Source organism: Ictalurus furcatus, chromosome 24 (assembly GCF_023375685.1).
Source record: "Ictalurus furcatus strain D&B chromosome 24, Billie_1.0, whole genome shotgun sequence".
Taxonomy (NCBI): domain Eukaryota; kingdom Metazoa; phylum Chordata; class Actinopteri; order Siluriformes; family Ictaluridae; genus Ictalurus; species Ictalurus furcatus.
This window is the reverse complement of record NC_071278.1, coordinates 17647657-17670279: the sequence shown is the minus strand read 5'-3', so window position 1 is coordinate 17670279 and position 22623 is coordinate 17647657. Positions and strand designations below refer to the sequence as shown.

The 22623-nt window shown below is 40.1% G+C and overlaps 1 protein-coding gene across 1 annotated transcript; it reads right to left on the bottom strand.

Annotated features, from left to right (window-relative positions):
- Nucleotides 1–3986: 3986 nt before the first annotated feature.
- On the bottom strand, nucleotides 3987–22345 carry col1a2 (collagen, type I, alpha 2). Its single transcript, XM_053612751.1, has 50 exons — nucleotides 22163–22345; nucleotides 20316–20317; nucleotides 19131–19166; nucleotides 18628–18711; nucleotides 18227–18283; nucleotides 18054–18098; nucleotides 17906–17959; nucleotides 17760–17813; nucleotides 17611–17664; nucleotides 17208–17261; nucleotides 16991–17044; nucleotides 16588–16632; nucleotides 16379–16477; nucleotides 16236–16289; nucleotides 15940–16038; nucleotides 15808–15852; nucleotides 14856–14954; nucleotides 14696–14749; nucleotides 14482–14589; nucleotides 14293–14346; nucleotides 13936–14034; nucleotides 13029–13082; nucleotides 12800–12898; nucleotides 12653–12706; nucleotides 12494–12547; nucleotides 12350–12403; nucleotides 12006–12059; nucleotides 11723–11767; nucleotides 11503–11601; nucleotides 11191–11298; nucleotides 10967–11020; nucleotides 10796–10849; nucleotides 9795–9848; nucleotides 9657–9710; nucleotides 9455–9562; nucleotides 8948–9001; nucleotides 8799–8852; nucleotides 8476–8637; nucleotides 8251–8358; nucleotides 7989–8096; nucleotides 6780–6833; nucleotides 6551–6658; nucleotides 6315–6368; nucleotides 6108–6215; nucleotides 5902–5955; nucleotides 5704–5811; nucleotides 5350–5596; nucleotides 5052–5236; nucleotides 4689–4931; nucleotides 3987–4414 (listed from the first exon to the last, which is right to left on the bottom strand). The coding sequence occupies exons 1-50, from the start codon at nucleotides 22230–22232 to the stop codon at nucleotides 4268–4270; spliced, it is 4059 nt and encodes a 1352-aa protein (XP_053468726.1). The 5' UTR covers nucleotides 22233–22345; the 3' UTR covers nucleotides 3987–4267.
- Between the last annotated feature and the right edge of the window lie 278 nt (nucleotides 22346–22623).

Genomic DNA, 22623 nt, shown 5'->3' with positions numbered 1-22623 from the left:
GGGTGAATCAGGAACACTCAAGTGCCTGCTAAGGGCCTGATGGCATGTCCCTATCTGATGAAAAGCAGAACCAGCCAGTGATGACCTGATTCTGCGAGGCTGGCCCATTTGGTTGTGCTACTTTTGAAATCATAAAACTCATGCTCTTCTTTCCAGGGCTTTTTTGGCAAAAGAGTGACACTGGAGTGCAAGTCAGATTTTGCAGGGCCGATTTGCATGCATTCAGCATCATGGACTGTGCCAACCACACCACACTTAAACCAAATTGACAGAAAGCATCCACATGTCCTGGCCTAGGTGTTAGGAGCAAGGGCCAAGGCCTTGACAAGCTCCCCCAGAAAGGGTTTAATTAGGAGGTAATAGGACTCTATTGCTAGCTTTGCCATGTCACAAGCTATTCCACAGATAAGGTGTATATAAGACGTTATATATGTAAGAAGCAAGAATAAAAAAAAGAAAACCTGTATAACAATGCATTTACATTTACAGCATTTGGCAGATGACCTGTCCAGAGCTACTTACAGGTGTGCTTTGAAGTCTCCATCAAGAAATACATCCTCATACTGGTTCACTAGGTCAGGCACTAAGGGTACTATCAGTCTAAAAACCCTTCTTGGGAGGTAGTATAGTATGAAAAATACACAAGACGATGCAGTAAAAAAAACAAAAAAAACAATAACAGAGTGCTGATTTAATGAAAAGGTAAGTCTTTAGTCATTGATTGAAGTCAGCTAGTGACTCAACTGTTCAGACAATCACAATGCATTTATTATGAATACAACATAATACATAACTTTATGGGAAAGGCTCAATCTCTGACCAAAAGGGTGTCCAGGCAAGTCTCACCACCCCTGGTGGTTAGGAGGGGTGAAATATGACTAAAAAGAAGAAGCCTCAGTAACCACTTTATGCTTTCAGGGTCACAGTGGATATGGAGTCTAATCAGAATAACACTTGGTGCATGATTGCAAAACACCCTGGATGGGATGGCAATCCATTAAAGAATAGAAAACCAGGTGAGAATTCAGGCTTAAATGGAAAACCTTCCTACGGATCAAGCTTGATTGTCACAAAGCCAATCAAGAATTCCTTTATAAACCGATAGACAGATTCAGAAGCCACTTCCAGCATACTTAATCTGAACTTCTCAACCAATAAATCCAATGGGTTCACTGCATTCTTCAGGGATAAATGCAGCGCTTTTAGAGGAAAAACAGTCAGCCCTTACTGAAAATGTTTCTTTTTACCACAAGGTGGCGCAAAAGGTAACATGCCAGGTTTTTCAGCTGTTAATCATAAAACACTCACTAAAGTTATACCACTATTGAAATTCTTCTAGATGTGCTACTGACTATTTAGAATCCAGAATAGTAAAACACATTTGACTACAGCCTTTTGTGGAGTACCAAATCTTCTCTAGTGTAAGATCACCGACCCAATGGCTAAAAGTACCTGGAGATCTATCCTAAAGATCTAAAGGTTTTTGGATACTCAGTGGTGGACATAGAAGTATTGTTTAAGAGGGTTTTTTAAGAGGACACCTTACCTGAGTATATTTGAAAATTTTATAAAATTTCATTTCAGTTCATTCATCTTCCGTAACAACTTTATTTTATTTTAAAAAAATAGGTATTTACTCTTCATTTGAAGCCAGTGGGGAGTTCATTCCACCACTTGGATGCCAGAACAGATAAGAGTCTTGAGGCATGTCTTTCTTGAGAGATGGTGGGTCCCGTTGAGCTTTGCTAATGGCTCAAAGGGAGTGTGGTGCAAAGTGGACTGTAATAAGTGCCTCAGGGTAGGCGGGTGCTGGCCCTTGTTTGTATTTGTAGGCAAACATCAGTGTTTTAAATCTGATGTGGGCAGATACAGGTAGCCAACTGATGAATGGTTGAAAACAAGTTCTGCAGCTGAATTCTGGATCAGTTACAGGGAGTGGACATCCTGTCTTCAAATGACAAGGGACTGAACAAGCGCCTGAATGGCCACTATGGATAGAAATGGCTGGATCCTCCTGATGTTGTAAAGGAGGAACCTGCATGACCAAGTCAGGCTAGCAGTGTGAAGTGAGAAGGATAGTTGGTTGTTCAGAACTAGTCCAAACATATAAAATACCTTGGGTACATTAAATGAGCACATAAATTGCTCTAATATACTGGAAAAATTGGCCTGAGAAGTATCACACTTTGCTCTAGAAGAACCCTATGTATACAGACACAAAATCAAAGCAGATTGAGAGTTTAGGGTACTTTCATATTTTACTACAAGGAAAAAATTTGCTAGTCCTCTTTTTGTTTGGGTTCATCTCTGCAACCTGGCAGAATTGTATAGGTCTGGGGTTAATACCGGAAAAGTGGTCTGCACATAGGTACAATTTGGCTGAGTGAACACTATTCAACTATAACAGACAGAATGGATTGTATCCTGTGTAGGCGAAGGGTGTGTTTCAGCCCTTTAGTTCATGTACACAGAATTTGCGAGTGCAACCCCATACAGTATCCAATCATTAAATCCTTCTGGTGTGGGTTTATGTTAGTTCCCTCCCTTTCAACAATGACACACCCAAAAGCTTTTTGAGTAACACAGCTACTTTGAGGAGAATCAGAGAATCTTCAGTCTACTATCAGTATGTTTTGATGTTAAATAGGCAGCTCTAATAGGCAGCTCATTAGCCTACTACTACCAGTGCAAAACTAAAGAAAATGTCAGACACCACATGTTTTGACTATGTTTGGGTAAGTGGAAAATTGTGTGAAAAGACAAAACTAAATATACAGAAAGGAAAGTTTTACTCTGATATTTTGACTGCAATATCTGAAATAATACTGTAATAAATTGTTTCGTAAATGAAACTTGTTCCTGGTTTCAAGTTTTTTTTTTCAATCAAAACATTAAAGGAATATTCAAAAATAAAATGTGCACACTTTCCCCCTTACACCAATTTTCAGTGTCTAAAGTTTGCATCTGTATTCTTTTTTTTAAGCTACAAGGTAAATGTTAAGTGAAGATTAGTTAGAAACAATAATGGCAGCCATCCTGAAGCTGAAATCACTTTCTTCCTCAGTACAAGAGTTCGACCTAGGAAGGAGGTGTGGCCAAAGGTCTAAAAGTTAAATGATATGTTAGAAGTTAATCAAATGTAATATAATTCCAATTTGATATCTATATTTAATTTAATTTTTGAATAGCCTCATAACTCCTATATGAAATGAAATATGCAAAGTTTAGACATCAAACATGTTTTGGGTGATTATCAATATTTGGGGTCAGGGACAACTATGTTTCCTTAAGGGAATCTGTTATCCTTCTGCATGTTTTAAAGTTAAAAGTTCTGAAGTCATGATATCACATTCATGGACTTTTCAGTTGTTCTAAACACTTTAAATCACTTAACTCGTGGAATGTTGTGTTTTAGAACATTGGACATGCTTTATTTCAGAACTTTTCACAATTTATTTAAACATCTCACATATACAAAATAGGTACAATAAACTTTGTGGTTCATTTTAGCGAGAGAGAGGCCTCCAATACCCTTTCAAATGGATGAAATGTGATTGTCACTATGAACACTGGGGGGTGTGGTTGAACTAAATGCCTTAACAAAAAGGAATCCAAACAAACTAAAAACAAAACAACGAAAACATGAAAAGTAAAATCTGGACAAACATCAGAATTAGGAGTTTTCCACCTGCTTAAAAAACGGGGTTATCAGTGGGACCTGTGCAATACTCCTTAAAGACAATACAAAGTAATACAGTAAAAGTGGTTTCCTCCACAGCTGTAAATGTAGCACCATATATCTGCACTTCAAGTGATTGAGCACCTCTGACACAGGACAGAACTTGAAGCCTTAGTACCAATGAGTAGGTTGTGGTTCAGGTCTGGTAATATTTTCTTTATACAGGCATGAGGTAGTTTAAACCTTTTGGAAATTGTGGTTTTAAACCTCCTCTTTGGAAGATATATAAAGACCACAAAGTGATGCATACTTTCATCATTTTTATTACACTTCTTTCATTTTTTACAAAATGATGGCATGTCCCACACCATGGTGTTTCCAAGAATCTCTTTTTTTGGGCAGCTGTATTAATTTGCATTGTGCAATTCTCCGTTCAGTCCATTGGTCCTCTCCGATAGAGCCCAGCTTAAGCAAGTGGATGTGCAGAGGAAATCAGCATTCAGTATAAAAAACAACACAGAGAAGAAGGGCAGAGATTTTTTCATTTTTTCTTTCTTTCTCTCTTTTTTTAATTTATCTTGAGTCTATTCATTTGAAACAGACTGGGCCAATGTCCAGACCAAATTCTTGATCAGCGCCACCAATGTCCAAAGGTGCAATGTCGAGGATGGGCAGGCGAGATGGTTTATTTGTTCTGTATTCAATGACTGTCTTGCTCCACTGGCCAGTGTGTTTCTGTAGGGCAAATCACAAAGGTGAAACAAACATTAGTTAGAAGTAATGAAAGTCACAGTTGAAATTTGATCTCATATAATGAACTCATCTCAGGTTTGGAAGTATGCTTTTGCATTTAACTGAATAATGAACTTGTGTAAGAGCTGGTGGAAATCTAAACCACAAAATCATGCCATTTAAAGTATTCTGTCGTCGTGAGACATCGCACATACATGGAGATTGTATATGTCCTGATAAAACACAGAGATACACAGATATTGAGCGCTAAACTTACAGTGCAGCCATCCTCCAGAACACTGTAGGTGAAGCGGCTGTTGCCCTCTGCGCGCAGTTCCACATCATTGGAGCCCTGCAGCAGGACAGCCTTCTTCAGGTTGCCGTTCTCACCATCCATGTAGGCAATGCTGTTCTTGCAGTGGTAGGTGATGTTCTGGACAGCTTGATTGGCCAGCAGACGCATGAATGCCAGCTGTGTAGCCATGGACTGTGGGCTCAGGGTCTCATCATTATAGCCAAACTGAGGAGAGAAAAGGAAGAACAAATGTAACCAAAATGAGCAGAAATCTGTTCAAGCAATAGACAAAATCTATGAACTAGAAAAAAAAACTTATGATCTACAGCTGTATATAAAACTGACCTCGGTGCCACCATTGATGGTCTCGCCAAACCAGATATGCTTCTTCTCCTGGGTACTTCTGTGCCAGTTCTTGCGTGCAATGCTCTCAGGGTGAGCATAGATACAGGTGTGACCTGTGGTGAAGTCGCAGAAGGCCTTGATGGCATCCATGGTGCAGCCCTGGTTGGGATCGATCCAGTAGAAACCTGCAAAATAAAACAGACACATATCATAAGCTTAGTTGGAGGCCAGTACCAGGTGCAGTAATCACATTTATTAGGATTCAAAGGAGTTACATATCAACAGATTGAGAACTCACCACTGGTCCAGTCAGGGTGGCTGAGCCTGATGTCACGGCAGGTGCGGGCAGGGTTCTTCTTGGAGCCCTCAGGTGAGAGCAGGTTGTCGATCTGAGTGTTTAGGGACTTGATGGTAGCATCCACCTCATAGTCCTTAGCCCTGAGAGCAGCCTGGTCAGCTCTGTACTCGTCATAGCCACCAGAAATATCATATCCACCACCAGCGGGACCGGCGGGTCCAGGGAGACCAGGAGATCCGGGAGGTCCCTGCAGATCAAGTTAGTACTTTCTTCAGGCTATATGCTTGCAATGGTTCATTACATTCCTTACTGACCCTTCATCCTTATCTTTCTGGGACACAAATGACTACTTACAACTGGTCCAACTTGTCCAGGGGGACCACGATGTCCAGCAAGTCCAACAGGACCAGCAGTGCCAGGTCTACCATCCTTACCAGCTGGGCCACTGGGACCAGCAGGGCCCTATTAAGGTAGATTACAAAAAATGTTACCAACAGTACTCCAAGGTCCATGGCTAAACAATGACTTGGTAACAGAAGGTAGGTTACTTACTCTGGGACCAGAAGGTCCAGCAGGACCAGCTGACCCACTGTCACCACTAGGTCCCTGTAAGGTAAAACAGTTATTATAGGCCAGCCAGTTAAAAATTCAAATCTGTCATCCTAATTTCAGACCACATGTAGAAATTAATGCTGAGCCTGGCATTCTGTTTCTATTTAGAAAACTACAACCCCTAATACTAGGTTGGGGTCACTCACGCTGGGTCCAGGCATTCCCTGAAGACCAGGATGTCCACGCAGTCCCTTCATGCCTCTGTCTCCCTTGTCTCCAGCCACACCCTTCTCACCACGGGGTCCAGAGGGGCCCTGTTGACCACGTAAAGAAAAGTGATATTTATCATTGATCACAGCATCATTAATAAACAACTAACACATCTGTGACTCTTTCACAGTCAATCTACTTACAGGGGCACCTCTTGCACCAGCAGGGCCAGCTGGACCAACAGATCCAGAGGGTCCCTAAAGAAAAGGATGAACAAAATGGGAATGTAATTTTTATCTATCATAAAAGCAAGTCATAATGTCAATAATAGCTCCGAGGTTGCAACCATACCACCAAGGGAACTCAAATAGTGTTTGTTGACAATTCTGAAATACGCCAAGAACTTGTTGACGTATGTGCTTCGGGCTTGGACACTTACAGCCTCACCACGGTTTCCAGGTCTGCCAACAGGACCAGCTGATCCCACGGGTCCAGAAGCACCAGCAATTCCAACAGGGCCAGGAGATCCAGGTTCTCCACGGTCACCCTGTCAGTTTGAAAAAGTCCAGTTAAATATAAGCCACTGTTACTAATCCAGGACACAAAAATTAGGATAAACGTATATAATTAATCACATCCTGTGTTTCTTACTACTGTTTAACTTTTACCTTAACACCAGCAAGACCAGGACGGCCAGGAGGTCCATCATTACCAGGGTTACCCTATAGAGGAGTATAAAGTAAAGATCAATATGTAATTGTGCAATGAAATATAATAAATAGGATCTTGGTTATTTCCAACCACTGTCCCATTAGAACATCCTCAAATGATGAGATACAATTTTTGGTGTGGTTTATAAGATATAGAGGGGATTCTGAGGGTATGTGTACCGTTTTTCTAAGGTTGGAATAGCATTTTTACAGATAATTGGTTCAAGGGGTATGTGTATGAAGTTTGCATTAATTGAAGGCCTACAGACTACATCAAGCACATAAGCCCATCAGTGACAAAATGCATAATACTATATTAAATGCACCATGCCTGTTACTCTGGTGGAGGATATATCAGCTTTTTATTTATTTATTTTTTTTACATGGCTCGTAAACAAATACTCAGAAAGCTAATTTAATAGATTCAGCAAGATGTGTGCTTTAAGTGCAAGCTTCTGTTGGATGATTGTAGCATTAAATGATCTATGGTCACAAAGTAGATATAATTCATTTAAGTAAACAGGACAATTTAAAGTGTGTCTTTCAGTGTTCCACTGAACATTATCGTAATATCTGTATTATCTTATAAATAGCGTAGTGAGACTTTTTTTAGGCACTGATGAGTCAAACTAAACTTCAAGAGTCAAATGAACTCAAGTATAACGCTTACTAAGGGCAGTGAAATGTGTAAAAAAAAAAAATCAAAATACTATGTGAATAAATGAATAAAAGAATATAAACACAGATGTGAATTATATTTATAATGTTCTGTTTAAATGCTGTTACAGTGCCTTTGGTAAAGCAGGTAATACGTAATCATTTGGCGAAACGTTTTGGGTATTTTACTAAGGAATATTTTAAATGAACTTTCTGATTAATGAGGCTTTGTAAATGATATAAATTTGTTCTAGATTAGCAGAAACATCCTCCTGCAAATTTATCACATGTTCTCCCAGGCACAAAAACATTTAATTGCATTGCCTTCACCCTGTATTTTGCGTCTCTACGTAGAATTGTCTCAAAAATTCAAACATGTTTTTTAGGGTATTATCCAGTTTGCACATTTTTTAACACACAGTTTGGGAATCATTGCTATGGAATATTACCCAAACCTGTTACCCAAATCTGTTTCTGGCACTGTAAGTAAAATGGCACAATATAGCTTACCTCACGTCCGGCCTCTCCCTGAGGACCAGTCATACCAGGCAGACCGATGTTACCAGCTGGACCACGAGGACCAGGGGCACCAGCAGGGCCGACTCTACCAGGCTCACCCTGAGTAACACATCAGATTACCAAATTAGCCAAGGGAGGTACAAGTGACCTATTCCAGAAATCAGCAACTGTGCCTATGATGTTACCCAAAAGCTATATCAAGTCAGGATGATCACAGTTCAGAATGTATTTACAAGAGGATGAGGTCACTTACGACAGCACCAACACCACCAGGAGTACCACGTTCACCTCTGGAACCAGGAAGACCAGTGACTCCCTGAGGTCCAATCAGACCGCTAGGTCCAGAAATACCTTGAGGTCCCTGCAGTCATAACAGCAGTGGATTCTGCTTTAATAGTCCATCTTAATTCGTGTATATACTTATATTAAAATTGAGCTGGCATAACTTAAGGTGCATTTGGAATGTTAGGGAAAATACCTTAGCACCAGACTCTCCAGGGGATCCCTTCTCACCAGATGGGCCAGGAGATCCAACCATGCCATTCTCTCCCTGAGGTCCAGCTGGTCCAACATCACCACGAACACCACGAGGACCATCCTTTCCAGCGGCACCAGTGGGACCAGGAGGTCCAGCAATACCCTGTAGATTAAGAAGATACAGGCCTTCTCTTTAGTCTAGTCCATCTTGATCATACCAGTGAACACTTTTAATCCAGCATGTTAGTACTACATCCAGTATAGGAAACTGCATGGAGTTTCAGTGGTTATTTTTTTGATGTGTTCAGGTATTAGAAAACTCACAGAAGGACCGGGAGGACCAACTCTTCCAGCAGCACCAGGGAAACCAGTCAAACCCTGGGACAGAGACAAAGGTAAAACATTACACATGAACAATAATTTGAAAAACAAAAACCATAATGTGGCATTGTAATACTACTAAAGGAGCTTACAGTGGGACCGTTATCACCACGAGCACCAGGGGGGCCAGCAGGTCCGGAGGGACCCTGATGAAACACAACATAATACAATAAGCTATAGACGAACTGTGCCCATATTGCTGAACATTTATCATGTTCAAATGATAACTATAGAAAACAGCATGCCTTATGTTACTGTCAACTGTTAGCTGTATATCTTATGCTCTTTCATGGCTTAGGGCTAGGCTACAGCCTAGTGTCTGATTCCTACCAAATAAAATGCATTTCAGAATCTACATATAAACGGTTTTGCCAACAGGAGGGTATAAGTGACATCTGACAAAAACTACATTCAAAACTTTATGAAGTTACACACTGGGACCTTATTCAGTAGATATTGCATTCATTTAAGTTTCATTTGTAAGATCTAGCTGTTTTTTTTCCCCAGAGTGTCACTTACACCTCTCTGGTTTCAAGACCGTGTTATGCACATTTCAAATTTGATCCTGTGTTTGTACTGTTGTATTATTTTAAACTTACAGCAGGTCCGGGGTTACCAACAGGACCTGCAGGGCCAGAAGGTCCAACATCACCCTTTCCACCAGCGGGACCTCTCTCACCTTTAGCTCCAGCCTGGCCATCAGCACCCTGCAAAAGCCATGGAAATCCTGTCAATCTTGATCTTGGTAAAAAATAGAAGTGCTCCATGTCAGGACAAGCATTGACATGCATGTATACTTACAGGAGGACCAGCAAATCCAGGAGGTCCAGCAGGGCCAGCCTCACCACGCTCACCCTATTAACAGAGAATTACATAAATTCCAATTCTTCATGGAAGTGATGAGCATTTTGCATTTGGATATAAAGGAATAGTGCTTACAGGGGCACCACGAGCACCAACAGGGCCAGCAGGACCAGCGGATCCACCCTCACCCTGGAAGAGAACAGTGACGTTATTAGAACATTATTTAGCAGGAAGGAATGATTCACACAACAGAATTTCTTGAACCAAATTTTTGTAGAGACAAATGTAGATATAGTGTCCAAGGAACTCATTTGCTATCAAAACAATTTGATTGATTAATTGAATCTCTTAGATTCAATTAATCTTAGATCTGAGGTACAACTACAAAGTGATATCATAAACGTCTAGTTCTCCAAGTCGATGTTTTACAATTTGTATACCTATTTTTGTGGGTAAATGTTGAGTAACTCTTCTATTTGATTAAAAACGTTATAGAGTTGAATCATATAATGTCATTACACTGACAGTCATGGTAAATATGTGGTCCTTCTATGGAACATTATTGCAGGTCCTGTATGTTAAGAATATATCATCAGTGTCTATGGCTGTTTTCTGAGTACAAGAGATATTTCCACTGATTAATAATGTATATATTTTTTTTTATTTTGAGGAAGAAAAAATAATATTATACCATGGTCTGTCCGAATACTCGATTCTGATTGGCTGGAAAGTGTGTGTTGGGTGGTTCTTTGCCTCCATGTCATGCAATAAAATCGTGTAACACACACCTAGCCGTGGATTATCCCTCACATAATCAAACTAGTATATACTTAATAGTATAAAAAATATTAAGTTCTCTTCACTTTGGTTCTAGTTCTCTTGTGTTCTAGTTCTTTTGTTCTCTCTCTAGTATTTCTGTAGACAACATGGCTGATCCATTGGCTGAGTGATGCCTTTCCAGCAGAGGGCAACAGTAGTTAAACATACACTATAGTGGCCATGGTGACAATTTACTGACTTTTCTGTGGAAGTTAGATAATTGAGATGAAATAAAATTCTCAAAGGAATTCCACCGTCACATGAAAAATTGCAAAAATATTTTTGTGTTCAAACGTGAAGCAGAAAATATTCTTTACCTTATCACCAGGAGTACCAGAGGGTCCAGGAGGTCCAGTGGGTCCAGGAGCACCCTGGTAAGAAAAAAAAAAAGGCAAGATATTTTACTTAGGCGTACAGATTATGAGATAATCACACATATGTGTTAAGTATAGTGATATTTCTTTAAAGGAGCCTGAGCTGGAACTTACACGTGCACCATCTCTTCCAGCATTGCCTTCTAGACCTCTGTATCCAGCGTCACCCTATTTGTGAAACAAAGAGAGTCAGATACAGCACTACCAAACAACATTGCTGTCTTCACCATGAGAAGTTCTCAGTATACCTGCTGACTGAGAACCTGGAGCTAAAACAGTAGTTCTTGCTCTAAAGATGCACAGTGTTGGGTGAAGAGATGGATCTCTCCAGAACTGACCTTCTCACCCTTAGCTCCAGGAGTACCACCAGCACCACGCTCACCGGGCATGCCAACAGGTCCCTGGGGACCTGCAGCACCTGCAAGACCAGCAGCACCAGGTTCACCCTATGGGGAAAAGATTGCAGTGGGTGAAAACTCTTTGTTGCTGTAGGGATACAATACAATCTCAGTACACTTTAACACTCATTCTGATAGTTAAATGCTCATGTACATATATCACACGTCTAATGAAAATAAATTTGCTGCCTAAATTAGTATGAAGAGTTACTGCTAATTAATCAGTCACATAGAGAACCACCGATTGATTACCTTGCCTCCATCAGGGCCAGGAGGACCAGAAGGTCCACGAGGACCAATGGGTCCCTGGGCACCAGCGGAACCAGCAGGTCCGGGATTACCACGCTCTCCCTACATGGACACACAGAAGAGGTAGAAGATGTGAGAAAATGGTCGGAAACTGATCTTTTATCTGGTTATTTATCTTGGATTATTATTATGCATATGTTCAATGCAAGAATAAGTACAATACCTTGCCACCAGCAACTCCAGCAGCACCCTGGTCTCCAGGAATACCCTATCAAAAAATTAAACACAATTGAAACTGAATTAACTGCTATTATACATGTTTCATGCCCAAAATAGATGAACTGTGGACTAGATTAACTGTGAAACATGGATACTGTACTGCAAAATGTCTAGACACTTTATTTGCTGTGAGGTATATGAGCATGCTTAAATAAAGGTTTGTAATTTTTGTGGGGTAGAATTATATGCCATTTCAGTTCATCATTGCCATTTTATGAGGATCTTACTCTGTCTCCAGGTTTGCCAGTCTCACCAACAGGTCCAGCAGGTCCAGGAAGACCCTGTGAAATTAAAAGAAGGAGATCAGTGACTCAGACAGACAGCTGGAATAATACTTGTACGTGTACAATTAAGTATAAATTCTCTATGCCAACTCTGTGCATATGACATAATATCAAGGATATGGTCATAAGTCACTGAAATCACATAGCTAATAATGTGGAACCACTAACATTGTAGAGCATACTCTAGCATAGTAAATCACACACTATATTTTACTGCTGCGTTGTAAACCGTCTAAGAGTTTGCTTTCAGTCAGGCCGAAGTGAATACATAAGAGTGAGATACAGACCTGGAAACCAGGAGCACCAGCAGGTCCTGCCTCTCCCTTCTCACCAGAACCACCCTGCAAACCAAAGAAAAATTGACATTACCATCACAGCTCTCACTCTGATGTTAGGTTAGTAGATTTCCTGGTTTTATTAAGTCTACTTACAGCAGCTCCAACGGCACCAGCGGGTCCATTGTTACCATCAGGACCAGAGGGGCCCTAAAATGACAATATATGACTCAGAGTCTAGACCATTGTATTACTGTATAAAAATAGATCAATACTGATGCTTAAAAGAGTGACATAAAATTATAAGATGCTTACTCTCAGACCGGTAGCACCAGCAGGTCCCTTCTCTCCGGGTTTGCCAGGCTCACCCTAGAGACAGATACAGATATATTATGATGAAATCTGTCAGATTTTGGCTGCTGCTTCTTTGTAATATTGTAACATATTTTAATTTCAACGTACAGATGGTCCTTTTGGGCCAGGGAATCCAATGTTACCAGGCTGGCCTCTGGGTCCAGTTGGGCCAGGAGGTCCACTGCGGCCATCTTGACCAGGAGGACCCTGGAGATGGAGATCCACATTAGCAGTGATTAAAAGAGCACATCTGATTTAGACTTCAGCAGTTCTCTATAGAATTGACTTGTATCAATATAGTAGCGATATTTATGATGTTTTATTGGAGGACACTTACAGCAGGTCCCTCCTTTCCTTGGGGTCCAGCAGTTCCAGGGCTACCAGGGAGACCCTAGAACCAGAGAGCAAACTAATATGTAGCAATTTCTCTAATTGTCTAATTGTCTATTGGTCTAATTCACCACCAAATAATCTGTATAATGACTGTCAGCATTTGCCATATACTATGCAATGTACCTATCATTGGTATTCTTAATGGGTATATGTATGTAAGTTTATTATGCATTTAATACATTTTAAAGGCTTTTTTAACTGGCTAATGTATTCGTCGTGCTGATATAACAAACTCACAAGTAAGGAAAATCAGACTCGGAATCCTGCTTTATTGATGTACAATATAACTACGTTAGAGTATACAAGGACTCTGACTCAGGTGATGAGCTCTCGTTGTTCTCATATTCATTACACATTATAATAACGTAACAAAGTCGAGGACATAGACAACACTAGTAATATAAAGCATTTTTGCTATGAACAGAAATAGATACTATATATTGCAAATTCTAACTACTGCACTGTAACTGTAATTAAAACCTTCATCATTTTTGTGAGGCAATTACGCATTCAATTCTATTTTCATGTGTGTTTTGCAAAAAAATCAAATCTGTTCACGTCACATGATAGAAGTAAGTTTAAATATACTGTGAGCTTCTGAGTTGAAAAAGCTTCTGCAGAAGCCTTTGATTTTCTCCACACCGAAAGCCCAACTATTGTAGTCCCATGTTATTTCAAATGTCGAGTCACATAAGAAAAAAAAATCTACAGAAAACTGATGTTATGAATAGCCTAAAGACCATTTAAATTCAAATTCAAGACAATATAATACTTAAGCTCTTCCTGCAGACACCCTGAGAATCAAAATATCTTTCTAAATAATAGTCTACAGGTATAGGTATAATACTTACTCTTGCTCCAACCAGACCGGCCTCACCAGCACGGCCAGAATCACCAGGAGGTCCACGTGCACCAGGAGCACCAGCAGAGCCCCTTGTACCAGGCATGCCCTGGGAGCAAGAAGTTTAGAGGTCAGTATTACAACATAACTTATCTGAAATGATCTTGTTATTCTTCTCTTTCATATACTGCAACAGGTAAAAATCAAGGCCTTCGTTACAAATATGTCTAACCATATATGTAGTGGTGCAAAACTATTTTAGCGTGTTTTCCAAATTGCAATAAATCCTATAATTTTACTGAATAATGTTCTCAAACTACACACAGGCATTCATTATGTATGTATAATGTTAGCACAATTTACTAACCATTGGTCCTCCTCTACCAGCCAGACCAGGGAGACCACGAGTTCCAGCAGCTCCCTATGCAGAAAAAGTATAGACATCATTGAAACATTGACAACTGTAAATCACAGAAACTAGCAAATACATGTGAAATTAGTGCACATATAGGATTCATGTATTTGGCTAAAAATCAAAACAAAAAACATTACTCACTCTGGGTCCACGCAGACCAACAGGTCCAGCTGATCCCTGCTCACCAGTTGGTCCTCTCTTGCCCTCATCACCAGCAGCACCAGTGAGACCTTGAGGGCCAGGGCTACCCTGCACACAACAAGCACAGCGAGATCAGGAAAGCACAACAACTCAGGAAACACCTGTACTTTAACACATACTTAGGAACAAAAATACATGGAATAAATATACTTACAGGCTCACCCTTGACACCAGAATCTCCCTTCCCTCCGGAAGGTCCAGGGTCACCCTAAAGGGCGGAAGCAATGAAAAGATCCTTCAGAACTATCCAGCAGAATATAGACAATATACATAGCATGGTTTTGTTATTTTTGGTCTGGTTAGGTGGAACTCACAGTAAGGCCTCTGGGGCCAGAAGCTCCAGCAGGTCCCTGGGGGCCAGGGCCTCCCCTTGGGCCAGGGAAACCAGGGGTACCAGCAACTCCAGGAGTGCCCTGCAAGATCAATCACAGAATTTAAAAATGATAAATGAAATGCATATTAAAATAAATGCTACAAACTTTCCAGTTCAACATCCAGTTCAAGCACAACTGAATTATACACTATGTAAATGCACACTTAAGAAAAGGTTCTTTGGAGGATAAAAGTGGCTGCAATATTCGAAAATTCTGTTGTAGAGTTCTACACAGACCTTTTATCAGTTCCCCCAGAGTGACAAACCAAAAGAACCATTAGGGCGCGAGCTTAAACCTATTTTTAGTTTGTAGCTGCATAATACTAGAAATAAATATAAGATGGACACAGCACACTTGATTGTCATTGTCTTTATTGCCTTTGTTATTGCTTTCATATGGGTATTATAAGAGCACAAAATAGCCACTGTTATGCTGCTAATGAATGTGACAGTCCTGATCTAGCCTGATCCATACACTGCATGTATCTGTTGTGTCATGTTTCCCAAACCAATCATCTGGCTGTCTCAGATGGTCTACAATTTTACTCTCTCCCATCTCCCAACATATTTTAACAAAGCAGAACACTGAAAACATGGTACAGGTGTTGGGATTGAGGAAAAAGGTATAATATGGACCTGCGGGAATCTGAGAGACCTGTTTTGGGAAACACTGCTATAGTGTTAACCCATGACTTTGTGCTGCGTTCTTTGACTCACTAAAAGGCCTAGGACAAAAACACATTTCCCTTGAAGAATTCAAGCCTGTTAGGGTGTGTATCTAATGTGCTATTCAAATAAACTTGCCCTATCTTGCCTTGTGCTGTAGCATTTCACATCCAATTAGACTATTATTGTCATTCTTTCACTCAAATAAAGTCTAACTGAATACTTACAGCAGCTCCCTTAGCACCATTTATGCCGTTAGCACCAGGGTTACCCTAGAGAAGGGAAAAAAAAAAAGAGGAGGTCAGGACATTACTGTGATTTCAACACATTGCTTAAAGTCAACTAGTAAGCATACTTACAGCAGGACCAACTGGGCCAGCAACACCATTTGGTCCAGGCTCTCCTCTCTGTCCTTGAGGTCCAGGTGGGCCAGAGGAACCAGCAGGTCCAATTTCTCCCTGTCAAATAATGATGAAATCAGAGAAAGAGCTTACAATAATGCAGCTACAGCATGTGGAAAACTTCAGATCAGAACTCATTTATGTAAAGGTATATGATACAGACATACAAGTAGCGCAGTGAAGATGCAAACATATTCATTTGCACTTTTTAATTTACAATATTTCTCAGGTTGAAACAAAAGAAAGGCACGTACTTTAGGTCCAGGGGCGCCTGGGAAACCTGGAGGGCCAGCAGCTCCAAGTGGACCCTGACAAGGAGGATCACAGACAAAATAGTGTTAGACTGTACCTTTGAACTGTAGAAGGACACGGGAGGGGTCGAAGGTCAAATACTCACAGCAGGGCCAGAAGGACCAGTGTTACCATCAGCACCACGGGCACCAGCCGGACCAGCAGGACCAGCACGACCTCTCTCACCAGGCAGACCACGTGCACCCTATGCAAACATACATGTGTGTATTATGAGGACGATTTCAACTCCAAACTTTATTGTGAATTATAAAAGTTTATAAGCATTCCTTTAAAAAATATGATGTCATAACCTACTCTTTGTCCAGGGGTTCCATTTGAGCCATGAGCACCGTTCTCACCCTAAAAGACATAAAATAGCAAAAGTGGGTTAATACTATAAGCATTAAAGGTCATCTGTGAAGAAAGATGGGTACAACTGATAGCTTTTGAGGTGTAAAGCACTATGTTCAATATGGATTAATCCTTTAATTTGCAGGACCTGTCAGTGGGCCCAGACTTGCATTCCAGACTCTTGCTACAAGCCTTTCTTTTCAGTTTCACTGAAATTACTGTAGGTAATGTGCTTTAAGATAAATAACTAGATAACAAACTGGAGGTTTGTTGCTTATACAGTGACACTAGCGTTGTAGTTTTGTTGTTCTGAACTGAATCCTTTTTTTCCCTGATGGCTGATGGATCAATTCATCTCTAATTTTACCTTAGCTCCAGCTTCACCAGGCTCTCCTTTCCGTCCATCAAGACCATTGTAGCCCTATGTTAGAGAGAAAAGAATTAATCACTATATATACACACACACACATGTAGAATAATATATCTTGCCTGCAAATAATTACCAAGCACCTCATTAGTTTTCCTGAATTAGATAAATACAATAAAGAATTTGAAATATCCTTATTCCTTCACATGTTACTCACTCTGTGTCCCTTCATGCCTGGAAGTCCAGGAGTTCCTGGGAAACCACGAGCACCCTGTAAAGGTAAAGGAATAGGACATTAGTGTTTTTATACCCATTTTGCAGTGTTATCAGTTTTATCTCTTTAGACATAATGTAACAGGTCTATTTCAAAGACTGCAAAAGACTCTGAAGCTTGTGTATTCGGACTTAAGAACACAGAAGCTAGATACGAGTTTTGTGTCATGCTTTGTCATCCTGATGATGTAGTCATGTCTGACTGGGAAATAAAGATGTATTTTTTAGGACTGATATGAATGAAAAGTTCAGTTGAAGCTAGTTTACCTGGTCATTTATCCTACAAGTCCTGCAAGTGCACTTGACACATGCAAATTAAATGTGCAGTGTACTGAGGTTGGTCTCACCTGGGCTCCAGGTGTACCTCTGTCTCCAGGCTGTCCAGGTCTGCCGTTGTTACCCTGAATAAAAGTTGCAGACAATGCTGTCAGATGCGCACATCAGTAAAATCAGTAATAGTTTTTCAAAAAATCTTTTTTTTTTTCCCTTCACTTACATCGTCACCAGACTTGCCAGGAGGTCCAGGGGGTCCACGAGGTCCAACTGGTCCCTAACATAAGATAAAAGCATTAAATTTTTAAAGGTCAAGTCTGTTTTGTGCCTGTCTGTGTTATTAAACTGAGTATAAAACAGTTTCCTTACAGCCTGTCCAGGCTCCCCAGGCTCGCCAGCATGTCCTTGGGATCCCTGAGGTCCCTGTGTTTTAAAACAAATATTTTGTAAACATCAGAAATGTTGCAATGTATCTAGAATTAAAAATCGCTGAATTTATGGAAAAAAGGGTACTTACAGGGGCACCAGGTGGTCCACTAGGGCCTCGAGGTCCCATCAAACCCTTTACAGAAGAATACAAATGAGTCTTGCATGAGTATTCATTGTATTTTCGACATGCATTCATGTATTGTCTGTATGAGCTATGGTTAATTGTTTTGTGTTTTTCCAAGTTGAACTTCAGGCACTCACCATAGGTCCAGGGCCAATGTCAGGTCCTTTAGAGCCATCATACTGAGCAGCAAAGTTCTGTTCAAAAGTACAGCAAGTTAGAATTTTGTTCCCTGACATATATAGATTTGAAAATGATCATTCTAATATGAAGAATAAGAGTTAATGCATGCTGCATTATTGGATGCCACATAAAACATAGTACAAAGCATAACTCATGGCATCAACACAAACACGAAGTGATTTCTTCAAAAGTTCAAAGGTCATTGGGTCATAGGGTTAAGAGGTAACCACCCTTTGCAGAAATAACAGGTCAACTGGACACTAGGATCAAAATACTCTTAATATCAGTATAGATCAAACCTCCATTCATTACAAAAGAAACAGGTGAACATGCCAAACATGGAAATGTGTAAACTTACTCCACTAAGACCAGGGGGGCCAGGGGGGCCGGGAAGCCCAGGAATTCCAGGTTTGCCAGGTTTGCCATCAGGTCCTTTAGGACCCTGGTAGAGAAAACTGATATTAGATTCTGAATGTAGAACATAATGATCTAACCTGGAACTCAGTGCTTACTCCGACCAGGACGTGCTCTGAGCTTCTTAATAATGTAGAACTAGTGACATAACGCTGTTTATGAGTGACATAGTTCTGTTGTTTGAAAGGTTCTCTTATTGCAGTAGCAGAGAAGGATTGATCAATGACTTCTTAATGTATCACTAAAGGACTCACGCAAATTATAATAACTATAAACTAATGATGGTTATCATGTTGCATTATAATTTAAGGAAAGACTGATTTGTTATGCCTCAGTCATTTCCTGGGTTCGGTTTCTACAGGGCCACCCAGTCACCACTTTTCTCATTGTTTCCTTTTAGTAATAAAAACTATCACACATCTTGAGGAATCATAGTTTCTGACTTACCCTGTCACCTCTAGGTCCTTTATCTCCCCTTGGGCCCTGTTCATTAAAAAAAAAAAAAAAAGACAATCACCAACTGGAACACATCCTTTTAGTTAGAAGGTTTGTAATCATGCCTTCATTCTCTCGCATAGGCAGCAGTCAGTTGGCTTTCACTGAATATGGCATTCATTGTGTACTGGCTTTAAGGGTATTTGTGAGGACGTGTGAACTGAGTTCAGAAATTTGATATCGAGCACAATCATACTTTGCCAGTTATAGAATCATGAACTCGGTTTACACATGCCACAAACTACATACATCACAATGACCATAACAGTTCATGCTCACCTTCAGATAAGCCTAGACAGAAAGAAAGATAAATAAATGCAAGATTTATTTATTCCATCTTTTCAAGTTTCTTGTTTTATTTGATGTGTGTATGGCTGCATTATCTCATCTCACTAACACATGCATATTAGTCCTCAGTAAAGCATGCATATTCCTGCTTCACATGCTCTCATGTTGGTTAGAATAAAACAACACTGGATTAGCCATGTGATTAGTCATCAGAGATTGTGCATCATGTGGGATATATTGAGCAAAGATGCTTAAAGGAGTGTAAAGGCCTCATTTGGATTAAACATAGCTTAACATTTTTTTCCCTCTAATAAGCATCAACTACTCCTTTATACATCTACTGAGAGTAAAGTCAAATAAGTAGAAACTGGTGTTATATATTTTAAAGATGTGCAAACATATTAAGTGATATTCCAGTGAACAATCTGCCTTAATCTCAAATACAAGATATAGTCAATATTGGATGATTATAAGCAATATAAAACTGAAGGCCCTGTTGTGTAGCAGTATTTCGTTTAGGAATTTTTAGGCCATGTTGATTCTGTTTAAAGGCCTCCCCTTCCCATAGCCATCTAAAAGGGGTTCATTGTACACAAGCTGCCTGGACAGGAGAAGTGAGTGGTTTCTGATTTCACTGACATTTACCTTAGCCAATAGGACTTTCGTCCTCTCTTTGACAGGAAAGAGGAAAAAACTAGCACTGCCGAAATCTCTCGATAACACAGAATACTGTGGCATATCTGAGACTAGCATGGATCTGTTCACCGAATATCCTTCGTTATGGAAACAGAAAAAGGGTAAGAATTTCTATTGCACTACTAAAGAATAATTGCATGAAAGTGTACTGACCGCTTTGATGATACAGGGCAGGAGAAGAGACATGGAGCGAGGGAGAGGAAGAGAGAAATGATCAGTTAGAAAAATTCAGCTATTGACTCAAATACGCTTTAATAATCTTATTGGCGGCCAAAAACAACTTTTGGCATTAATTGTTCAATGCCAAATATATGAAAATTTGTCAACATGTACAGACAATCAGTTTCCACTGTATTTGTCCACTGTATTTGTGTAATTGCTACTTAAACCTGTAAAATAACTTCAAGCTTATGTCAAGCTTTGATCTACTTTATGTAAGTGAGGACTGAATTGAGGACTATTGCATAGGCCTTAATGTTATATTGGTCACTTGGGAAATATACTGTTTTGTAGTAGGAACAAAATGAAGAACTTTCTTGCCTAGCAGGTGTGAAGTGTAGATCTTACCAAAATTCTTTTGAATTTGTAGGAAAAAAAACAACTGTGCCAATAATAATAATAATAATAATAATAATAATAATAATAATATAAAAGGAGAATACTACAATCTAGGATTGTTTATTCTAGCAACATGCCAGTCTTATTATAGATACTTCTAAATCAACCACCACCACCACAATTATTATTATAATTATTATAATTATTATTATTATTATTATTATTTGTAGTAGCAATAGTATTATTAGTAGTATTATTAATGGGACTATTACTGTACACAACACAAAACTACCTAAAAAAACCCCCTAAAAATCCGTTCCAATTAAAAATAGGATAGAGAGAAATGAATTCAGGAGCTCCTGTAGGCTACATCACAAGTGCTGTTGGTCTGTTTATGTCTTCCATATAAACTATGTCCAGTTATTTGGGTCATTCAATCAGCCTGATTGATGAGTGGCCTTGTGGGCGGAGTTAACGCACCCCGCAACCCTGCTCCGCCCCTCCCCGCATCCCGTCCTACTGCCTACTAGAGGCGGCGCACTGTAATAGCAGTATATGTGCTTCAGGGCGGCGCCGTTATGTAACTGTATCTCCACTAGATGGCACCTCGGGGCACGTTTCAGTTCTCTGGCGCAAGTAAAAAAAAAATGAAGCCACAAATTACAGTTAGAATAAAGGAGGGCATGTATACATGTTATAACGAAGTCTACTATTTCATCAAAACGTGTTAATTAAAAGGACATCAAATAAATTTGCAATGTGGCTTTAAGCTTGTTATTACCGTTAGGAAAACGTGAAATATAATGATTTGTCCATTTCATATTAATTAACATTTGTTTGTTACTATTCTGCTATTTTAGTTACTATTTTGATTTTTATTTGAACTAAACTGCGTCTTAATCGCCAAGCAAACTAAGGAAAATAAGCCTGAATTCTTGATGCCAAAACATGCTATGACATAATTGGTCCAGCAGAGGGCGCGTGCGTGTTCCCAATACTTATGATAAGCGCTCATATACAGGAGCCTGGAAAAAAAGACAAGACTTGCAACGCCCAAACTAAAGTCTGTAAAATAAATCTAACTGCATTGCCTTAAACCAATTCTGTTTAATGCACTGTTACTCAGCTATGTATTGCAGTGAAGTGACTTGTCTTCATTTGCAAATTCACAAGATGAAAATATCCACGGTAAAATCACGAAGCATCCCTTAAACGCACGAGAATCCTTTATTTTCTTTATTTCTTTCTCTCTCTTTTTTGATAGCCAATGTGGGTAGCTGTCCTTCAGGTCAACTCCGAGTACAGTGGCCACAGGCAGCCCAACAACTCCTCAGTCATCAAAGGAATAAATGAGGCTTAAGGGTCCTTGGGTAGACACAGCAGAAAAAGAAAGAAAGAAAGAAAGAAAAAAAAAAAACAGAAGAAGCACATTTGAAACTTACATTGGCATGACGCAAGGTACGATGTCACTGCAAGCAGCAACAGAATCCGGGTATCCACAAAGCTGAGCATGTCTAGTCCGACATGCAGACTCCTTGTGCCGCGGTGCCTGGTTTTTTTTTCACTTCTTCAAGCAGGCATACAGCCGCGATGAAAAGTTAATCTCCAAACTTAGCGGGAACCTGCTGCCGTGATGCTGGAATAACAAAGTCCTATCAGCCCTATTTATACGGCAGGAGGTTCCTATGACTGCGCGTCGAAGAGCCACAGCTGGACCAATAGGATGTGAGCAACTCTAGAGAGGTCCTGAATTGAGAACGGCCCGCGCTGGTCACGTGACCGCCCCTGGTCCCTGCCCACTCCCCGCAAACTTTGGCAACTTTCTTACCGTGATGACGAGTGCAACGTTTTAATTAGATCCATTCTTTTGAGGACGTGGACACAGACGAGATCCGAAACCCGT

What these genes read in the sequence shown, in the direction of transcription:
- col1a2 (XM_053612751.1), bottom strand. Translation starts at nt 22,232, where the DNA reads ATGCTCAGCTTTGTGGATACCCGGATTCTGTTGCTGCTTGCAGTGACA. An exon ending in CAGGCATGAAGGGACACAGA is followed by an intron (nt 17,045 to 17,207) that starts GTGAGTAACATG and finishes TCTCTAACATAG; the next exon opens with GGCTACAATGGTCTTGATGG. An exon ending in TTGGTGCTCGTGGTGCCCCT is followed by an intron (nt 9,711 to 9,794) that starts GTAAGCACTATT and finishes CTCTGTTAATAG; the next exon opens with GGTGAGCGTGGTGAGGCTGG.